Source organism: Haemaphysalis longicornis, unplaced genomic scaffold (genome assembly GCF_048455015.1).
Source record: "Haemaphysalis longicornis isolate Haplotype H1 unplaced genomic scaffold, Haemaphysalis longicornis Haplotype H1 scaffold_1, whole genome shotgun sequence".
NCBI classification, from domain to species: Eukaryota; Metazoa; Arthropoda; class Arachnida; order Ixodida; family Ixodidae; genus Haemaphysalis; species Haemaphysalis longicornis.
This window is the reverse complement of record NW_027526203.1, coordinates 261,039,092-261,059,425: the sequence shown is the minus strand read 5'-3', so window position 1 is coordinate 261,059,425 and position 20,334 is coordinate 261,039,092. Positions and strand designations below refer to the sequence as shown.

Here is a 20,334-nt window from a genome sequence, read left to right as displayed (position 1 = left end):
GAGAACGAGGTCGCGGGCTCGATTCCCGGCCGCGGCGGCCGCTTTTCTGATGGAGGCGAAAAGCAAAAACGCCCGTGTGTACGAGATTTCGGCGCACGTTAAAGATGCCCAGGTGGTCAAAATTAATCCGGAGCCCTCCACTACGGCGCGCCTCATCGCCTGCGTTGCGTCGGCGCGTTAAACCCCACAATCAATCAGTCAGTCACTCCGGGGAACTCGTTATTTTTCACCGTAAAGAGCAACCCGACGCACCTATCCCCCTCTATCTCCACCCTTCCCTTTCTACCGCTGACGCCCGCATTTGGCGCCGACTTCAAACCAACACGTATTACAATCACCTCCATCTCCACCACATATCCCCTACTAACTACCCACTCAACTGCCCCCCCCCCCCCCCCCCACAAGCGATGAGCCTAACACCACAGCTCATCTCGTCTGGACGTGCCCCACAAACCCTCCACCACCCCGATCCCCTCTACCCTTGAGCAGTGGGAGTGCGCGATGCAGAGCTGCCAGCTCGATCGAAGACCAGGAGGCCCTGATCTTTCTGGCGAGAATGGTAGCCGCGGCACGCGGAGTACCGGACTAGGCTGGCCACCCATTGCTCCTAACTCTTTTTCTCCCGTACACCGTCCCTGTTGCTTTAGTAAACATTTTCTCTCTCTCTCCCCCCTTCGTGAGTTCTTGGCCGGGTTGTTAGCAGTGGCGCGCGAACTTCATTTCGGCAGCACTCCTTTTCTTCAGTTTTTTTCCTCATGTGTGCGTTGATTTCACTGAGTTTGTTCTTATTTGTTCGTGTATGATGTGGATGCTGTGGGTGTAATTATTGTTTGTACTATGACACATTTTTGTAGTCAACTGATCTTACGTCGCGCATTTTGACGTCGTGCAATCTCTACTCACACAATAACACGTTTTTCTACAACTTATGATTTTCTGTCATTATTATCCATAAATATTTTCCTGTATCTGGTTTCATGCATTCATGCGATAGTGAACATGTTATCCGGTAGTTGTAGACATTTTTCTTCCACTTACCTTGTGCTATTGCTATGCCTATTGTACGATGGCTTTTTGCAATGTATTAGACATTACAATCTATTCTAATCGGGTTATGCTGGTTGGATGGCATTATTTTATTTTTAAACTTCGTAGTGTTATAGTTTTTATTGACTTATTGGATTTTCTTACTCACTGTGTATCTGTCAGCCGCTGATATATTTCAGTGCCGCTTTTCTTTTCCCTCCAGTGTGCCAGCAAGAAGGCTTGGCCTGTTCCTGGACACTTTAATAAAGATTGATTGATTGATATTTATATTCTTTTGTCTCATTTACTTAATATGCATACGCGACCCGTCGCCAGATTGCGCGGCGTGGACTGAAAGCCACGCGCTCCGTTCTTCGTATTTGAATGCATCTTTATATTACACAGTGCGTATCAGACCGGCTCCCTCGTTTGGCAAGCGCAGAAATAAAAGAGCGCCACTCACGCACGCAGGCTGGTGGGTCGAAGAGCCACGTCCCGGTCTCGAAGCAGCTGTTACTGTTAGAGCCGACCAGGGTGGTGCCCGCACGGCACGCGTACGTAATCTTGCTATCGCACCTCTGCTTCCCATCCGTGGGACCGGCACTGATGTAGCCGTCCAGCGGAAGCTGGGGCGGCTCGCAAAATACTTCTGCGCATGAAAAGAATGTCGGCCCATGCCAACACAAAAGGTATAAGAAAAGGCAAGTTTGCTTATCTGGTTTGCCGAAATTTATGCATGCGACATCAAAACAGTAAGTCACACTAACCATCTATTTATAGTCAGAACTACGCTCCACTGCAGACTGAGCGGATGTGGCAAGAGTCCCGTACGAACAGAACGAGAACCGCGCACAAAAGCTCTCAGAGAAACGCATAGAAGCTTTCGTTACACGTTAAATTCCATAAGTCATTACAATTATAAATGTACAGGTATAATTCAAGCCATGTCGACATTCGCAAGGTGCCAAGCCGCGGTGCCGGTGGCGGTTTCGATGGTTATTGCAGGTTCGGCGAAGTCACATCGGTCACATGTCCGTTATCTCCTCGTTTACAGCGACTAGCGCGTCGGCTTTCCATGGTTCCGCACTTCTGTGACAGTATTTTGCGTCTAATAGAACACGTTTTTTGCTCCTTCACGTAGCGCTATCTGCCCGAACGAAATTTGCATCCAGGCTGGCGGCCGAAGCTGTGTGCGTATGTGTTGTCGCGTTCGCTTCGCGATGAAATTCCATGGCGTGGTCATGCCTGTGGAACTGTGCTCACTATGTTGCATTTATCACTAACGACGATTCACCCCCGCAACGGGTATGTAGAGTGTGCACGAATTTTTTATTTTTTAATATCTTCCCGGCTTGCGCCGGAGTGGAGTGACCTGTTCGCCCCGTAAATGGCAAGAAGTGAGTGGTACCCTTACGACGAACAGGAGGCAATTGATCGCCTGTTAATTTCGCGCTTCGGCCTCAAAGCGCATGTCGTGACGATGTGTTTGTTCGAAACTATTTCTTGATTGTCTTACAGTTGAATAAAATGTGTGCGTCGAACCGTGTCTTTTGATTCAGGGCGTTGTGGGCTGATATGTTTCCACTACGGTGCGTACTTAGGTAAAATGATATTTGTATCATGCTATGCATGGTTTTCATTCATAGTAGTGGTTTTGGCGCTCGTAAAAGCTCTAAGCACACTTCTGGCCGAGGGGCTGATAGGCAACTCGCTTGGCAAAACATTCAACAGATGGCGCAATAAGAGTTACCATATCGCGACGGAAACAATTTACCGTTGCACGCTGTTACAAGTTAAACCAACAGATGGCGCCACGACGTTAAGCCAACTGCATCGAAGCGACTAAGATCCGACTATCCATAACGAAAATGCAAATAAAAAGAGCGCCCCTGTCGTCGTTCTCGCGGCGGTTGCGCTGCACGCTAGACGTTTTGTGGGTAAAGTAAAAGGCCGCGTGGCACATTCACATTGTTTAACCACCATCTCATGTCCCGTGCAGAACGAAGACTGACGCACAGGGAGTAGCAGGCAACGGAAGCAAGGGGCGGGAAAGTTGTTTGGCCGTATGCTCCGAGTGCGCGACCAGTGGCTTTTGTGGCCGTGGTGGTTCACTCCGCAGGTTTGTTTTCCTGCTAGACCACACGGCTGTCTCACCAGTCCGAGGTGACTTTTTAGATGCGACGCTGAGAGGAGCATCTCTTGCCGGCGGCCCTGTCTTGCGTCCGTCGTCGTCGGCGTCCGCGTCCGCACAGCTGCGTCTCTCCTCCGCTCACCCCCTCTTCTCTCTCCGATAGCGAACACTCTCGCCCAACATCTGCGGGCGCGTGGCGCAGCGCACTCTCACTCCGCCGGTGGGCGGCGCTGCGCGCGGCGCAAGCGCGCTGTGCGCATGTGCAGCGCCCTCTCTCTCCGCTGTCTCCTCTCCTTCGGGCGCGCTGCGCATATAAGCGGAGTGCCGCGCTCCGGCCGGTCTCTCAGTCGACGGTCGTCCGCGCTATGCCCGCTCTCTCTCTCTCTCGCATTACCCGACGATTTCTCACGCAATTCGAGTAATCGACCCAACGGAAACGCACAATGGAACCCCCTTCAGCGTCGCATCACACCAGGGTTCCCGCGAGGGGAGGTGGGCGTAATTTTGCTAGTTCCTCTTTGATTTACCCGCTCCAAGCCGCAGCGGTGCTGGACGAGCAAAACACTCCTCCTCCTCTCACTGTTTTTCCCACCCTACCTCTTCCCGGCGCGACTTCAGGCGCGCATGCTAGTTCCTCTTTGCTAGTTCCTCTTTGATTTACCCGCTCCAAGCCGCAGCGGTGCTGGACGAGCAAAACACTCCTCCTCCTCTCACTGTTTTTCCCACCCTACCTCTTCCCGGCGCGACTTCAGGCGCGCATGCGCGACACCGGGATAACGTTCGCCGCAGCTGCCGGAGCAACAGCGCTAGAGAAGCCGCGGGGCTCGCGTGCGCGTAGTGGCATAGTAGAAATCGTGCCGGCGTTCGGAAGACCACAGGAGAGCGGTTATATGCCCATGCACAGGGACGAAGCGCAGCAAGAAGTGATTTTGCTTCGTGTTAGAAAAAGGTGAGACACTCGTTCATAAAGCGTGACTTTAATCTGAACGATAGCGCTGGTGTCGCGCAAAGCTGGACAACAACGTCTACCGTGTTCGATGTCAATTTAAGCTATGCCGTGTCGTACACCAGTGCTTGTCACGGCACGTTGTGTTTGTGCTCAGTCGTATTTTCGTAACATGAATAAAGTGTTGAAGTGCGATTTCGGCTGCTGTCGTACTGCGCGCCGGTCTCGGCGAGGCCTAGCGGGCGGCGCATACGCCGCCAAGCTCAAGATGGCGGCGACGTTGCTATGGCAATTGGGTTGGGGTCGCTGGGTTGAAGGCTAAGATATCGCCGACTGGTCTCACTCGCTTCCGGAAACCGTTGACGTCACGCGAAACGTCATGAAGCGACGCGACGAATGAAATTTGTTTTTCACTTGATAATTTCTCGGTAATTAAACCATATATTTCGCCGCCGAATAAACGTTGAGAGGGATTCGGGACAGTGTAACTTTCGTCTGAGCGCAGCTTGCTATTTACCGTCCGTGTGCCTTTAAAGTACAAGCAAAAACGGATTCGGAATAAATAAACTAAACGATGCAGAGGGCGTGCTCTACACATTCTTTCAAACGTTGCCTTGATTCGCGCTTTTTCATTAATGTCATTGCCAAAAGGGCTCATCTTCGTGTTCACAGCAGTTTGATGCCCTCCCTGTGACAGAAAAATGATGATCGCAGGCTGTCATTTCATGACAACCTGACTCAGTGGTATCATACAGCGGCAAGGATGTGCACATTTTTGAAGGTCTGGGAGACGTGCGGAAACGTATCGTACAGGTGTAAAATGGTAACCAACTGTAGAATGGTAGCCCCGAACCTCTACAATTTAGACTTGTATTCTTTTCTCACTACAAACTCCTACTCGCCTGTAAACTGTTAGAGGTTATAATACCACAATCAGGGATCTTGAAAACTTGATAGAAAAGTGTGTATTTCTTCTGTAAAATTCGTGCATTGAGAATTCTGCTGAAAGAGATGCTCTACGGGTAAGAAATTTTCTTCGCACTTACGTAAACGCGAATTATGCCACGCACTTTGCGTAGCGCACTAAACATCAGCGAGACAAGCTGTGGTCAATAAACCGTACGGCCGAACGAGCGGGACTGTCAGACGATTTTTTCGTGTTTCGTCGTTTGCGGCGGTGCCTTGCTCGCAGCCTGCTGTCGCTATCACCCGCATAAACAGGTATTGCCTCCCATTGAGTGCATTTGCCGGCTGCAATGAATGATTGGCTGGCTGCAGCGCTTACCCGTGCATTTCGCATTAACCTCTAGTTGTAACCATCTGACGATGTCTGCTTCTATTGCAGCCCTAATTGCGTGATCTCGATACTCACTTATAGAGTAAAAACTTGTGAAACAACGAATATTTGCCACTTTCCAGATCCCGCTTTGCAGTGTGCCATAACCCTCGTAATAAAAATATCGCATTCGTAGAACTCTCTTGTCCCTACAGCAGATAGCTTACTTTTCTCTTTTCCCTCTTTGTGGCAACGACAATGGCGGCAGGAAACGCAAGCTCTGAACGTTCCTCATATAGTATAACAAGACTATACAGACCGTCGCAGCGCGGGGATGTGCCGGTCCACTTGCCGTACTCGTCACACGTCCGTGTGCTGTTACCGACAAGGCGGAAACAACGTGAGCAGGCGTATTCGGCCAGCGAGCCAAATGTTGTGCCCGAGAGAGTGACCCTGCCATTGGGGATGTCTTCCAATGCGCCGCAATCCATGACTGCGAAAGAATAAATAAATAAATCGGTTCGGGAACCATGAATGTCCCCGAACGTCTTGACTCACTGAAGGAAGCAAATTAACTCTGCACAAAAAAAGAGCTAGTTTCTTCGTTGGCGAAATTAAAAGCTGAAGTGATGCTTTCAACATGTCTTGCGGCCAGTATATGTAAATTATACGTTTAAATATCTTCTATAGGGGCATTGAGGTAGGAGATAGACACATTTTGCAATTAAACTGGTTGAAAACCGCTACTTAGCGACAAACATGCAATAAACTTTGTGCAATAAATTTAAGTTTTAAAGTGAGGACAAATGTTATAACCTGCTAACGAAAATAAGTTGATTTGTATTGGAGTAGCCACATGCTTACCGGCACTCCACACAAGGCGACAACAGCACCTTGATCGGCCGGTTAAATAGCGCAACGCAAAGATAGGCAAACCTCAGTGGGAAATTTCCTGATGGACGATTTAAAATTTCCGAATTTTGAAAGAAAACTCCCAGGGATTGTTAAAACCGCTCGGGAAAATTAAACTTACGAACCGGTTTGCGAGTTTTTAGGAAATTCGAGTGGCGACTTTAAGTGAGTTGTTTTGATGCTTGGGGGCACTATCGGATTCGTTATTTATGACGGCACGCTGACCATTTAAAAAAAAAATGCCAGGAGGACGAGATAGAAAGAGAATGTGATAGTAAGCTATTTAATATATAGCCCAGTGTATTCTACAAAATAAACAGTTGTGACTGAGCCCTCCTCCTGTTTGTTTTTCGTCTGTTTTTAGCGCATGTTTCGCGCTCTTTTTTCGAAGAATCATAAACCAACTCACCCAACAGCAAGTTACCAGCCATTGCGGTGAGGCAAAAATTGAGCTTGGTTTTAGCACTCCTTTAGGGAGAGAGAGAGAGAGAGAGAGAGAGAGAGAGAGAGAGAGAGAGATCAACCTTTATTTATTTCTTGGGTTTAGGGAGAGGGGGTGGCGGAGGCCCATAGGGCCGCCGCGACGTCAAGTGCCCAGGGCCTGTTTCGAGAGGGTGGGGAAGGGAGAGGTGGGATGGGAAGCTGGACACTCACAAAGGGAGTGGCAGTGGGTGTGCAGAGCCCCACATGCTGAACGATTAGGGGAGGTAAAAATATGGCGGTGTGTGTGGACCAGTTGGATGCGACGGGGGAGGGTGTGTGTTTGAAGAAGCTGCCACATGTGAGCTGCAGCGGGGGTGAGGGAGAGGTGGAGGGGGGGGGGGGGGGTCCTTTACAGAGGTATACTTTTGGCGCCGTTGTTTCCCCTACCTTTTCTTTGCTTTAATTGTAAGTTTTACGGTCTTTAGAATTTGCATCTCTCTATTTTTATTTCTATCTGGCAGGAATTGCCAGGAATTCTAACTGGTAACAATCCGACCTCACGCTGAACTCACAGAGTAGCAAGATCATATCATATGGTTCCTGGGAGCATTTACATAAATAATTACAACAATATCCATCATCATCATCTGCATCATCAGTATTAACAACACCATCCTACTTAGGTCCACTGCAGGACGAAGGCCTCTCCACTGACCTCAGTCCGACCGCTACTGTCCTGCGCTGCCCGAGTCCATTCTTTACCCCAAATTTCCTTAGTTCGTCCCAACCATAGAGTTGATGGCCTCCCCCTTCTGGTTCCGTTGCTCTGATGTTCCACCGGTTGTCGTTTCGTCTCACTACATGGCCAGCCCAAGTCCATTTCTTTTCCTTTACTTCAACGATGGTATCCTCTACGCGGGCTTGTTCCCTGATCCAGGAAGCCCGCTGCCTGTCCCTAAGTGTTACTCCTAACATTTTTCCTTCCATGGCCCGTTGAGACGACCTAAGTTTGCTTTTCAGTTGCGTCGTAAGGCACCAAGTTTCGTCTTCACATGTCATGAGCGGCAGGATGCATTCTTCTTTTGAGAGATAGAAGTAGCTTACGTTTGATTATTTGGGAGTGTTTGCCGCGTGCACTCCAGCCCATGCCTATTTTGCACCGGATTTCTTTCTAGTGGTTTGGGTCCGCGCTGACAAGTTGCCCGAGTTACTTATATTCTTCTACTTGTTCTAGCGCTGCGTTTCCTACCCTGCAGAGGGCGCTTTCGGCATGTTTATTTATTATTACTTTAAATTATGGAAAAACCGATAAAAGCCTTTAAAGAGAGAGTAGGATTTTCCAGGCATACTATGAGGCGCGCTGCAAGATGCAGATTCGCTCCTGGGAAGAAACGTTTCTGGCTCGGTTGCACGAGAGATAATAGGGGAGTTGTAAAATCGACGGCAATAGATGTTGAGCGCCGTACTGTTTCCAAAAGTTGTGAATCCAGCTTAGTGTTTATACTGAAACCAGAATGAGAACGCGATCTTTTCCGTTTTTCTATTCTTTTTGAAGAAGTGTTCATTTAACTTCCGAGGTTCCTTGCATCAAGAACGCGCACTTCGTCATTTTTGTCCGCTGTGATCAAGCGCAGGAATAGCAGTTTTATAAGAAGGCTACTCAGTAGCTGTTGATGGTTCTAGTGGACAGTTGCTCCAGCCTATTACGGCTATCCTTTCTGAATGGGACATAGAAACGCCCCACAGCCCCACTAAATAAAATATCTACAGTTTGAATCATGTGTCTAGAATTCTCTAGAAAGCTCAGAGACCACGATTCGTAAATAACCCCTCCCCTGGGGCCTGCGTGTACCACTCATAAATGTAATCAGTGAATTCCACAGTGTTTGAAAGCTATAGAGAGCCGTCTGTGCATAAGTGAGTATAAATAATAGGTTCGTGCGTATGACTTTATAGGGACATCCTTGACATTACTTAAAACTAAATTCAAGTCATGGAGGTATAACTAAATGCGACGATGATATTTTGTTTTTCGTTTTCTCCGAAAAAGAAATAAAGCAATACATCACTGACACTACTTAAATGGGCCCTGAAGACAAACTACAACTTTGTTCATTTTCAAAGAACTAGATTTTGGCAGCGAACTCAGTCCCATACCAGCAAGTAGAGACGTTTTTAAGCTGAGAAAATGCGAGAAATATTGAAAACATTTTCACGTTTCGCGCTACAGTAACGTGTTATGGGCAACAATGACGTAATATGGGCCAGCACTAAAACATAGTTATCAGCGTGTTTAACTCACGTTAGCATTCTAGTAATGCGATCAAGCGAAAATACAGGCCACAGTACAATCGCCCATTCATGGTTTTTGGTGGTGGATCACGTCGGCGGCCCCCCAAGGCACAAACAAGGTTCAGTGACGTCACAGAGAAATCGCCAGCAAGTGGCTGTGGAGTCGCCACTACGTCATCGGTTTTCCCTAATATCTCCATTATTTACTTGAAGTTTCGGAAAAAAAAAAAATTGTAGCGTTGTAATCGGGCCAAGGCAATCTTCTAAATGAACCAGACTTGCATTTTGTCTTCATGGCCCCTTTAAAAGTGAATACGGGATGAGAAGAGGTCGTATGCCCCACGATAATTGAAACATTTTTTGTGGTTGATGTGGGCCACAAGTGTGGAAAACAGCCAGTTGCCATAGAATCGGAGTCATCACTGCTACAAAAATTTATGCGTCACGTTTTTGAGGGACCAACGAGACGTACATCAGAGGGTGCTAAACGGCGGACACTCACTGTGGCACTCGGGCTTCGTGCCGCTCCAGCGGCCGTTGCTCTGGCAGTAGAGGGTGCTGTCTCCCACCAACCGATAGCCCTGGTTGCACTCGTAGCGCACTGGCCTCGGAAACGCGAACACCGCGTCCAGCAGCCGGCCCCAGCGGACCTCGCCAGGGTGGCCGCACGATACGGCTGCGTGCAGCACATCGGGCCGTATATATATGATTAACGTCCAAAATTTGTCCATTAATTAAGGCATGCTTGCTTTCCCTGAATTAAGGTTGCAGTAGAGCGCTGTGTTTCGTCAGTTCAATACTTCTACTTGTCCCTTTCCTCGTCGCAGTTTGTTCAAAAGGCAGTCATTCAAGTAGTTACTGAGCATTTTCGTGCATACTATTTCTACAATAAAAAAAGTTAGAACAACCACAAGTGCTGATGAACTACTCAAAATAACTTCAAAATCGAGCTATATTAGTAGTATACAGCGTGTAGTAAAAATGCGTGTGCGTGAATAAACCACAGGGAAGGAAGGAAATAAGGACTATATAATAGAAGCCCGCTTTCCACAAAGGAAGTAGACTGGCGGGCACTGATACAGGGAACACGGCGCGCGTGGCCGTGCTTCTCGGACCACCAAGCGGGCGCCGCGCGAAGTATTGCGGCGCAAGCGCAATCAGAGCCAGAGGCGGAGCACAGCTGCGCGTCGTCTGCTACGGCTCCTCTCACTTCGCCGCACGCGCTCTGGTACAAATAACTCGCGGCGAAGTGGGAGGAGCCGTAGCAGACGAGGTTCAGCTAACTCCGCCGCTGGCCCTGATTGCGGTTGCGCCGCAATACTTCCTGTGGCGCCCGTCCTGGCGCTCCGCGGAGCGCGACCAGCCGCTCCGTGTTCCCTGTATCAATGGCCGCGACAGTACATTCAACGAAGTGTTTCATATATTCCAGTTCAAGGTTTTTATTTTAGGATGAACAAGCATGTAGAAATGAACAAGAAGCCGTGTTTAATTATTCTATTTGTACAAGCCAATCGGGAGCATTAAAAGGGGAAAACGTTTTGCACAAATAAAAACATACAAAGAGACAAACATGTATAAACATATGTAAGCACATAGAGCAAAATAAAAGTAACAGGAAGGTATCGGTTAACGACGGTGTAGCTCAAACTGTAGCGTTAAAGGGAAGGTGAAGCGGTTTTAGAATTAAAAGAAAAGTTCACAAGCAGCAAGTACACATTGAATAGTTCATGTGTACGAAATATTTTCGCAATACATGGAATAGAAGCGGCGCAATGAGCAAACAAAAGTGGCCCGATGCCCCGCCCCCATCTCGCCGCGCGATGCCGGAAGACCGAAGAGCGCGGGCGAAAACCGGCTGAAAAACGTCATACCTGGACTTCCGGCCGGATCGGCCGCCTCGGCCATGCTATTTTCGCCGTGTTTCTTTGTGAATGATACTTGTTGTTGTTGTGGTTGATAGCACTCATTTGTACAATTTTCGTGTTCAAAAAGTATGTACGAACGCCAAACGAGGCATACGTTATCATGCCGTATTCCTAAGCAGAATAATGTCACGCCGGGATGCTTGATAACATACGGAAGCGACAGCCGAGGTGGCTGTGCTTGATGACAGAGAATATACTACAGTACGTTAAATACTTTGTAAACCGCTCCAATGCGTTTTTTTTTATGCGACGGACACGAATGTTCACATTAGATTCTAGATTTAGGAAGGATGGGGAATACTGCTGTACCTTGGCCGGGGATGTTTCGTTCCATTCCAGAAACCAAGTCACATTTGTTCAGGAAATACTTGTTTGTTAAACGCGTCGGTTTCCTTTCCCTATGGGCTCAGGACAGTGTTCAAAAAAACAATTTTTTGGCGAAAATAAAACAAGGGGCCAATCCTGATAGAAGTTCTCTCCCGGCTAAGAGGTAAACAGTATTCCTGCAAAGTAAAAGAACCAAGACAACCAGATTACTTATTTAGCAAGTATACATGCCACGATAAGGTGATGTTTGTCTGGAATTAAAAAAAAAACACCACTCCGAACCACCACCATGCCATAATTTGTGTTGACTGCGGGGGCCTAATTTCTTGCCCAAGATACCGTGTGGCTGCATATTATAACCTGGCAAGCACTTGTTGTCACTGAACCTCAAGTGTGCTCCAGTGACAGTCGGTGATATATATAATGATGATACTGAAAAAATTAGGAGCGAAGAGTAAATATACGGCCTCTGTCCGACTAGCGCGGTAAATGCTTAAATCTAGAAATGCTGAAACAGGCCAACGATTCATTATCACAAACGTTTGGTGATTGTTACCTAAAGTAACGTAACTACAACGTAACTGCCTTGTCCGACTGGTCTGTTAATTATAACGAGGTGGCCGTAATATTGTAGCAGAATGCGCAACGCACAAGCGAAAATCAAGCCCTACTACAGCCAATAATGCTGAGCAGGCACTAGTATGCTGCAGCATTTTCAGAATAAATGCATGTGAAGCAGTAAGACCCCATGCACTCATCGAAGTGCAGCTAGCAATCACGGAGGCGCCGTAGCGCCGCTGCCGAAATGGCGCGCGCGTGTGGGTCTGTGTACGGGGATGAGTAACGGGGCTGGGGTGGGCGACAACGAACAAAGGAAATGCGGACGCAGAGTCTGCTTGTTGGTTTATGCGTGTACCGGGAAGATGTGTCTCGCATATACGTTTACAGCGCATGAACGCTATTTTTTCGCGCAGTGCACGTACGTGCTTTTCGCTGGTAGATTGTTTATAAAACGCCCATTAATCTTCGGCATAAATGGTTTTGTGTATAATAGGAAACAGTTAAGGCAGTACCTAATATTAACATAAGGTATAAAATCCCCCTATGATGGTTGCCTAATTCAAAAATATTTTGATGGAACCCACTAGTCGACGTCACAGTCACTGCTTTGGGGTTCTCTGTCGTGTAAAGCAAATTTAAGCTCCAAGATAATTGAACCAACAGAACAGGAAATTATAAAACAAACTTCCAGTCATGTGCGAAAATTAAACTGCAAGCCAAATTGCCGCAAAGGCAACCGTGAGATCGTTCGCAATGCTTCCGACAACCCGCGCGGCCGAAGGGTGTCCTCCTTTGACGTCATGACGGGCGCAACCAATCAGGGGCGTAAAAAGACGAAAAGCGCGCGTCTTTCAAACGGTGCCGCGCTTTTTGCAAGATAAATGCCACTTGGACTCATGTACGATAAATTTCAATGTGATATTCGGAATCAGCGCGCAAGAAATTATATAACTGTTAATCTAACTCAAATTTTTTTGGAAAGCGCTTCAGCTTCCCTTTAAGGCTGTGGCAGCGCTCCAGCGGCGATGGCGCTGGGGCTGAGTGACAACCAGTGAGTGCGGGCCACGCGGCGCCGGTGCGCAAGCAGCCACGAACGCCACGACCGTGGAATAAAACGGGGCCCAAGTTTTTGGGTGCATGTCATGGCGTTCGGACGTGTCTCGGCTCATCTCTCTGTCGCGTTCGCTACATTGATGATCCGGACGCTGCAGCGGAGTCAAGGATCCAGAATGGACCCTCCTAGCGACACCGGTGGTAATTTTGCGTCCTCCGCTGCCTCTTCAAATGGCATCTCCGCCGTAGCCTGCCGTTTGCCCCCCTTCAGCACTCAGTACCCCGACGTGTGGTTCCTTCAAGCCGAGACACGTCCGAACGCTATGACGTGCACCAAAAAACTCGGGCCCCGTTTTATTCCACGCTCGTGGTAAATTATTACCGACGTTTCATACCAAACTGTGCGGCCATTGTGCCCCCTCTCGAAATTTCCCTTCAGGCTTCCAAGTTTCCTGACTGCCGAATGGCCTGAAACTTCCAATTGCGCATTCACTACCATGAAGGAGCGCCTGGATTCTGCTACTCTTCTTGTACACCCGCGCCACAACGCTCCCACGAGCGTGATGGTAGACGCTTCCCACTGTGCGGTTGGAGGTGTACTTCAGCAACACATCCATGGCACCTGGCACCCGCTCAGTTTCTTTTCGAAAAAGCTTTCTCCAACTGAGCAACGCTACAGCACGTTCGGGCGGGAGCTCCTAGCGGCATACCTCGCTGTTAAGCATTTCCGTTTTAGATGCGACGCTGAGAGGAGCATCTCTTGCCGGCAGCCCTCTCCTGCGTCCGTCGTCGTCGGCGTCCGCACAGCCGTGCCTCTCCTCAACTCACCCCCTCTCCTCTCTCCGATAGCGAACACTCTCGCCCAACATCTGCGGGCACGTGGCGGAGCGCACTCTCACTCCACCGGTGGGCGGCGCTGCGCGCGCCGCAAGCGTGCTGTGCGCATGTGCAGCGCCCTCTCTCTCCGCGGTTTCCTCTCCTTCGGGCGCGCTGCGCATATAAGCGGAGTGCCGCGCTCCGACCGGTCTCTCAGTCGACGGTCGTCCGCGCTACGCTTGCTCTCTCTCTCTCTCTCTCTCTCTCTCTCTCTCTCTCTCTCTCTCTCTCTCTCTCTCTCTCTCTCTCTCTCTCTCTCTCGCATTACCCGACGATTGCTCACGCAATTCGAGTAATCGACCCAACGGAAACGCACAATGGAATCCCCTTCAGCGTCGCATCACACCAGGGTTCCCGCGAGGGGAGGTGGGCGTAATTTCTTCCTTGAGGGCCGCAGCTTCGTGATCTCCACCGATCAGAAGCCTCTTACGAACGCCTTCAAGTCATCGAAGACTACATATTCTCCCCGAGAGACGCGACACGGCGTATCTTGCAGTGTTCACGACGGACGTTCAGCATGTCAAGGTACTTAACAACATCCCAGCCGATGCCTTAGCCGTATTTCGGCCATACAACGCTCCGCTTTCACTACTCAGGAGTTAGCTCAAGCACAACGAGATGACGAGGAGCTCCGCACTCTGCGTTCTTCACACAGTTCCTCTCTGCAACTCCGGGACATTATCTGTCCTGATTCGGGAATCAGCCTCGTTTGCGACGTTGACCCGGTTTCAGGCCGCAGACTACCGTACCTTCCTGCTTTTCTCAGGCGCATTGCTTTCAACTCTATGCACCGTCTCTCTCATCCTGGAGTTCGTGCCTCACGGCGTTTGGTTGCCGAGAAATACGTCTAGCCTAGCATGAATACTGACGTACGCGCATGGGCTCGTTCCTGTCTCGCCTGCCAGAAATGCAGTCTCTCGGCAGACCACATCACTTCTGGCCCCTTTTCCCTTGCCGGACTCTGGTTTCTCCACTATTCACGTCGACCTCGTTGGCCCGCTACCACCATCTAAGGGCTACCGTTACATCTTGAGAGTGATCGACCGTTTTACTCGCTGGCCGGAGACGGTTCCAATCGACGATATTGCGGCTGAGACTGTTGCTTCCACACTTATATCCACGTGGATCGCCCGTTTTGGTGTGCCTTCGCAGATAATCACAGACCGTGGCCGCCAATTTGAGTCCACGCTGTTTCACCGTTTGACATGCCTACTCGGCGTAACTCACCTGAACATAACGGCCTACCATCCTCAAGCCAACGGCATGGTCGAGAGGTTTCATCGGCAGCTAAAGGCCTCACCGATGGCTCACGAATCACCTTAACAGTGGACAGTTCACCTTACTGTTGTGCTGCTAGGAATACGCACTGTCATCAAAGACAATCTTGGTTGTGCCGCCTCTCAAATGGTCTATGGCATGTCTTTGCGCTTACCGGCAGACGTTCTGGTCCCTCCGCAGCCGCAAGACAACCTTTCCTGCCCTGGCCTGTCCTACGTAAACGATTTACCCCGTTTTTTCAGCTATATCCCTTCCCAACCACCACGGTCGTGTTCCACTAAGCACGCCTTTATTCATCCAAACCTTTCCGACAGCCAATACGTTTTCATCCGTGTCGACAGTACCCGCCGGCCACTTCCAACGCCATACACCGGCCCTCATCTCGTCATTTCACGCTGTGACAAGACGTTTACAGTTCGCGTCAACGGGCGCGACACCGTCGTTTCTATCGATCGCCTCAAGCCCGCTTTCACCGAAGCTGCCCTACCTGCGTTCCACTCCACCAACCACCATTCCGCCTTGAACACCACCACTCTCCCTTCCGTTCGCAGCACCACCCGTGAACCTCGGAACGCAGACTGTGCGTTTCGTTGTGCCTCTTTCTACAAGGACTCCTCCTCCAGACTCCGTCTCAAGGAGAGGGGGCTATGTGTGGGCGCTCCAGCGGCGATGGCGCTGGGGCTGAGTGACAACCAATGAGTGCGGCCAACGCCGCGCCGGTGCGCAAGCAGCCACGAACGCCACGAGCGTGTAATAAAACGGGACCCGAGTTTTAGGGGCGAAGCTCCTTAGGGCGTGGGTCTGTCCATACTCGACGTATGTATGTAGCCACCTCTAGTTTAGTTCTTGGATTGTTTACTAGATGGCGTGGCTACCTCTAGTTTAGTTTTTGGATTGTTTACTAGATGGCGGTACTTGTATATGATGAAAAGATGCGCTTGGATTGTTTACTAGATGGCGTGGCTACCTCTAGTTTAGTTCTTGGATTGTTTACTAGATGGCGGGGAGCGTTGTAATAAAATCCGTTCGCTGTTGGCGCGCGCTCGGAGTCGCCCGATGGATAAGGCTGCAGATGTGCCAGCCCGCGAGGCAGAAGCGCTCCGTGAAGCTGCGCGACGCCGCCGCCAAGATCCTGCCGTACGAGAGCGGGAGGCCGAAGCGTGTCGTCTGGCTGCGCGACGACGCCGCCAAGATCCCAGCGCTCGAGAACGAGAGGCCCAAGCGTCACGGCAACGGCGCGAGGACCCTGCCGTACGCGAAGCGGCACGGCTGCGGCGCGAAGAGGATCTCCATAACGTCAGAGAACGGGAAGCGGCGAGAAAGCGCGCGTATCGGCAGGCAGACCCCGATGCAGTGAGAGCTCGTGAGGCGTCTGCAAAACGCATCAGGCGAGCTCAGTCCCAAGGTGCCGACGCGCGGTTTAAGCGAGACTTTCTAGACGTTACGTTCGGACACAGATGTAGTGGGCGAAATTTCACTGAAGAGTCACGGTTTTACCGATGATTTCCCCTCAGGAGCTTCGCCCACTCATCATCATTCACCCCGTGGATATGCTGTGAATTTTTTGGGTGCACGTCATAGCGTTCGGACGTGTCTCGGCTCATCTCTCTGTAACGTTCGCGACAAGGCTAACCTCAGGCAGGCGGCCACATACCCCCGTTGTCACAGCTCGCCCGCCATAGGGCGATCGCAGCTTTCAATGGATGCCGAATGACGGCGCTACTATGGCACGCCAAGCAAAGAGAGCATTTCGCGGAAAAGTACATCCTTGCTGTTTGCCTGGTTGCTACTTCTACAACCACCATTCTGAAATTACTGAGCAACGGGATATCGGTTCAGCTATCTAACTTCACTGTTTACTCATTGACAACTCGTACGTATTTAGGTGACTTCGGAGTTTTCATGAGTAAGGCTTATTCGCCGAGTACCCCTCGCCAACGTGCCTTGTATCTTCACAAAAATGTGTAATTACAGAAGTTACAACGTTTAATTGTCACAATAGAGTAACTGTAAATCATTGTAAAAAAGAAAAACAAAACAAAAATAGAACCAAACTAAATCAAAATTCGCCCAATTTGCAAATCGACAGCCAAATTTCGCAATTTAACTGATTGATTTCATTGTAGGGTTTAACCCGCCAACGCAGCGCAGGTGATGAGGCGCGCCGTAGTGGAGGGCTCCGGATTAATTTTGACCCCCTGAGGATCTGTAACGTGCTCCGAAATCTCGAACACACGGGCGTTTTCGCTTTTCGCCTGCATCAGAAAACGGCATTTAGCAATTTAACTACCGATAGCCAAATCTGCAGCCACTATTGTCCGAAGTTCAAAACTGCAAGTATTCACCAACCCTACCGCTCTGATTACAAACGAGCAGCGAAGCTGTGGTGTGTGTTACCTCAATAGACTCATATATGTACCGCCAAGAGCAAAAGTCTACCGACCACAAAAGCAGCAATTTTGGGTTATTTCTCTGCCACACGGCAGGCCGTGGTATTATGTGCGTTAGATTTCCAATACTTTAGTAAATATGCGACATCTCACATGCTTATCTCCGGTTGATAAATAACCTAAAGCTGCCATTTTCGTGGTCCGTAAACTTTTGTTTATGGCTGTTGTAGTGGCCGTTGATCCGAACCTCGACGCGAGCGAGGTTCGGGCCACGCGACGAAACAAAACGCGTTTGTTTGTGATTTGGGATTTAGCATACTTCCTAATCAATTAGCTAAATGAAACTTAGAAGGGCTAAAGTTTTATTTTAGGGGACAAACACAGGGCTCTCGGTATCCCTCCCATTGAAGCCCATGTGTTGGCAGCAGACGGGAATCCCCCAATATTTACAATGTCACTGTGAACTACATATTCAAGCTGTGTATACAAAACTCGGCATAACGTTAGAGTCGTCTTAGCGGCTAATCGCCATATAATTTGTTCCTGGATAGTTTCGACTAAACAAGAGCTACAGCCACTTTCTGACCATACTCCCCCCGTAGATGTCAATGTATTAACAGCAGATGGTATTTCTGTAACGTTTACAACTTCACTGGGAAGTAGCCATGACAAGTAAATGAAACTCGGCCTGATGATAAAGTCGTCTAGCTACATAACTACATCAGATAACTACATCAGATTGAGAGCTACAGAGAATTTGCGAGAAAGCGGGGACGATTTTTTTTTTTTTTGCGCCGACCCAATGCGCAGACGGACAAAAATCGGCAACCTTTATACCTATATACACTAGGGTAGCAATATACAGCTTCGCAGTAAACACAAGTTCATAAAAATGAAAACCATTAATGAAGTAAAAAAGTAGTGAAGGTCTACCTTACCAACCATCCCCACGCGATTGACCAAAAAACAAAACAAATATAAAATCTAAGCATGGGCTCACGAATTCACAAACGTCTAGCGCCCCCATGCGATCGATTAAAAACAAAAGCAACGAAAAGGAAACTGGTTTGGTTGACGCGTTGGTTTCACGCCACCAAGGAAACGTAAGGTTGGTGAAACAGAGGAGCGGTGTTAGAATTCTTACGCGGTAGTATAATTCTCAAAATTTATATACCTGCTTTTTTAGAGGTAAATCGTACGCGCCACAGCGCCTAACTCACGTCTGCAGTCGTTCTCCTCGATTTTCCAGCCCGCAGAGCCATTGGATAGCCTCACGCAGGTTGCCGTCCATGTTTTGATGTTCCTCGGAAAGTACCCCGGTCCACACTCGTACCTGTGAAGGACGTCAAAAGGACACTTACGCACTCTAGGAATGCAGGACCACGAACACGGTGCGAATCTCCCGAGGCCTATTTTCTCGTTCTAATTTGTCTTCGAAACATCCTGGCGCAATTTTATCGCACATTTTAAAACTATGGCTTTCAAAAATAAATAAACATTACATAAGCGGCGAAGTTATTACAGCATAAGTAATTTTTAAACGTAACCAAAAAAAGTCCCAGTACTACCGGAAAGGAATGAAATTACTGCTCAATTGTACATAAATTAGGAATAAAAATCATAAGACATTCATAAGATATTTAAATTTCGGTATCGCAAAGAAGGAGGATTTGAGTTTCGAAGACTTCAGCAGGATATTACCGTATTGCAAAAAAAGGCGAATCAGCCAAGCTCGAATAACCAGCTAGCAGAAATTCCGCAAAGATAACAAACCTCTCCTTTCCCCCCAGACAATCTCGCCCCATGGATTGATACACTCGAGCAACGACTGCGGAAGCACACCACAATATCATTGATGACTGAACACCCGGTAGCAGACCCCTATCTCCTCGGCATTTGGGGACTCTGGAGTCAGGGAGAGTCTTACTAGGTGGTGGCCTAAGCAAAGGAACAATGAAAGCGTGCTGGGACTTATTGCTATCCTCAACCGACAAGGCCAAGGCTACTCCAAGAGCTTACAGAAAGAGAACTGGGCACCTTTCTGCAATTAGCTTCCATGTACGCTCAGAAAAAAGAAAACATGGCACATACTGCGCTCCATTTTCGACAAATAACAACCGCGCAACGTTACATACAACCAAATTCACCGACTTAAACGAACCTCAGAGTTATCACCTCAGGAACTTCTACAATCACTTCTGGAAATGTTTGGCCGCGAATCCCAATACCCACCACCAAATGATTGAAAGCATATATACTGGAAATGCCAATACAGTGTTAGACTCCCCGTTCACCAATGAATAACTCTATCATGTACTACGAATGATAAAACGCAACAGAGCCCCAGGACATTACCAAAAATCCAACCAACTACTCCACAATTCCGACGAAGAAACCGTACGAGCCCTTCTTGGCCTTTCCAATCAATATTGGGAGGCCGGAACTCTGCCTGCACAGTGGACGAAAGCGGTTATCACCCTCATACCGAAGCCCCACAAACCCGTAGGACTCAACAACCTCCGACCTATCTCCCTTACCTCTTGTGTTAGCAAAATATTTCAACATTGCGTTCATACACGTCTCACCACGCAACTCGAAACACGCGGACAGCATCTCAATACCATTTCTGGCTTTCGTTCCGGACTATCCACCCAAAACGTGCAGTTTTAACTAATACAGCAATTAATCCAAGCCCTTAGACGCACTCATCCCAAAATGATATTGACTCTCTTCGCTCAGGGAGCATTCGATAACGTATACCTACCTTGAATTCTGGACAATCTTGCATGTACACACTGCGGCTATGGAGTATACAACAACGTCGAGGCTTTCCGCCCCAACTGAACGGCCACATTTCCACTCGGCCCGCACTCCGCCCCTCCTCCCACTTTTTGACACGCCTGTACGTGGCACACCCT

The 20,334-nt window shown here is 48.9% G+C and overlaps 1 protein-coding gene across 10 annotated transcripts in view; it reads right to left on the bottom strand.

Annotated features, from left to right (window-relative positions):
- The window catches only part of LOC144144961 (protein lev-9-like), a 300,769-nt gene that overhangs the window by 251,175 nt on the left and 29,260 nt on the right, over positions 1–20,334 (bottom strand). For all 10 annotated transcript variants that reach the window (XM_077676523.1, XM_077676464.1, XM_077676468.1 and 7 more), the window contains exons 3-6: positions 18,637–18,749; positions 9,509–9,682; positions 5,699–5,872; positions 1,490–1,675 (exon numbers count right to left, since the gene is read on the bottom strand). In XM_077676523.1, the coding sequence (XP_077532649.1) occupies positions 1,490–1,675; positions 5,699–5,872; positions 9,509–9,682; positions 18,637–18,749 (647 nt within the window). The remainder of the gene's footprint in view (positions 1–1,489; positions 1,676–5,698; positions 5,873–9,508; positions 9,683–18,636; positions 18,750–20,334) is intronic.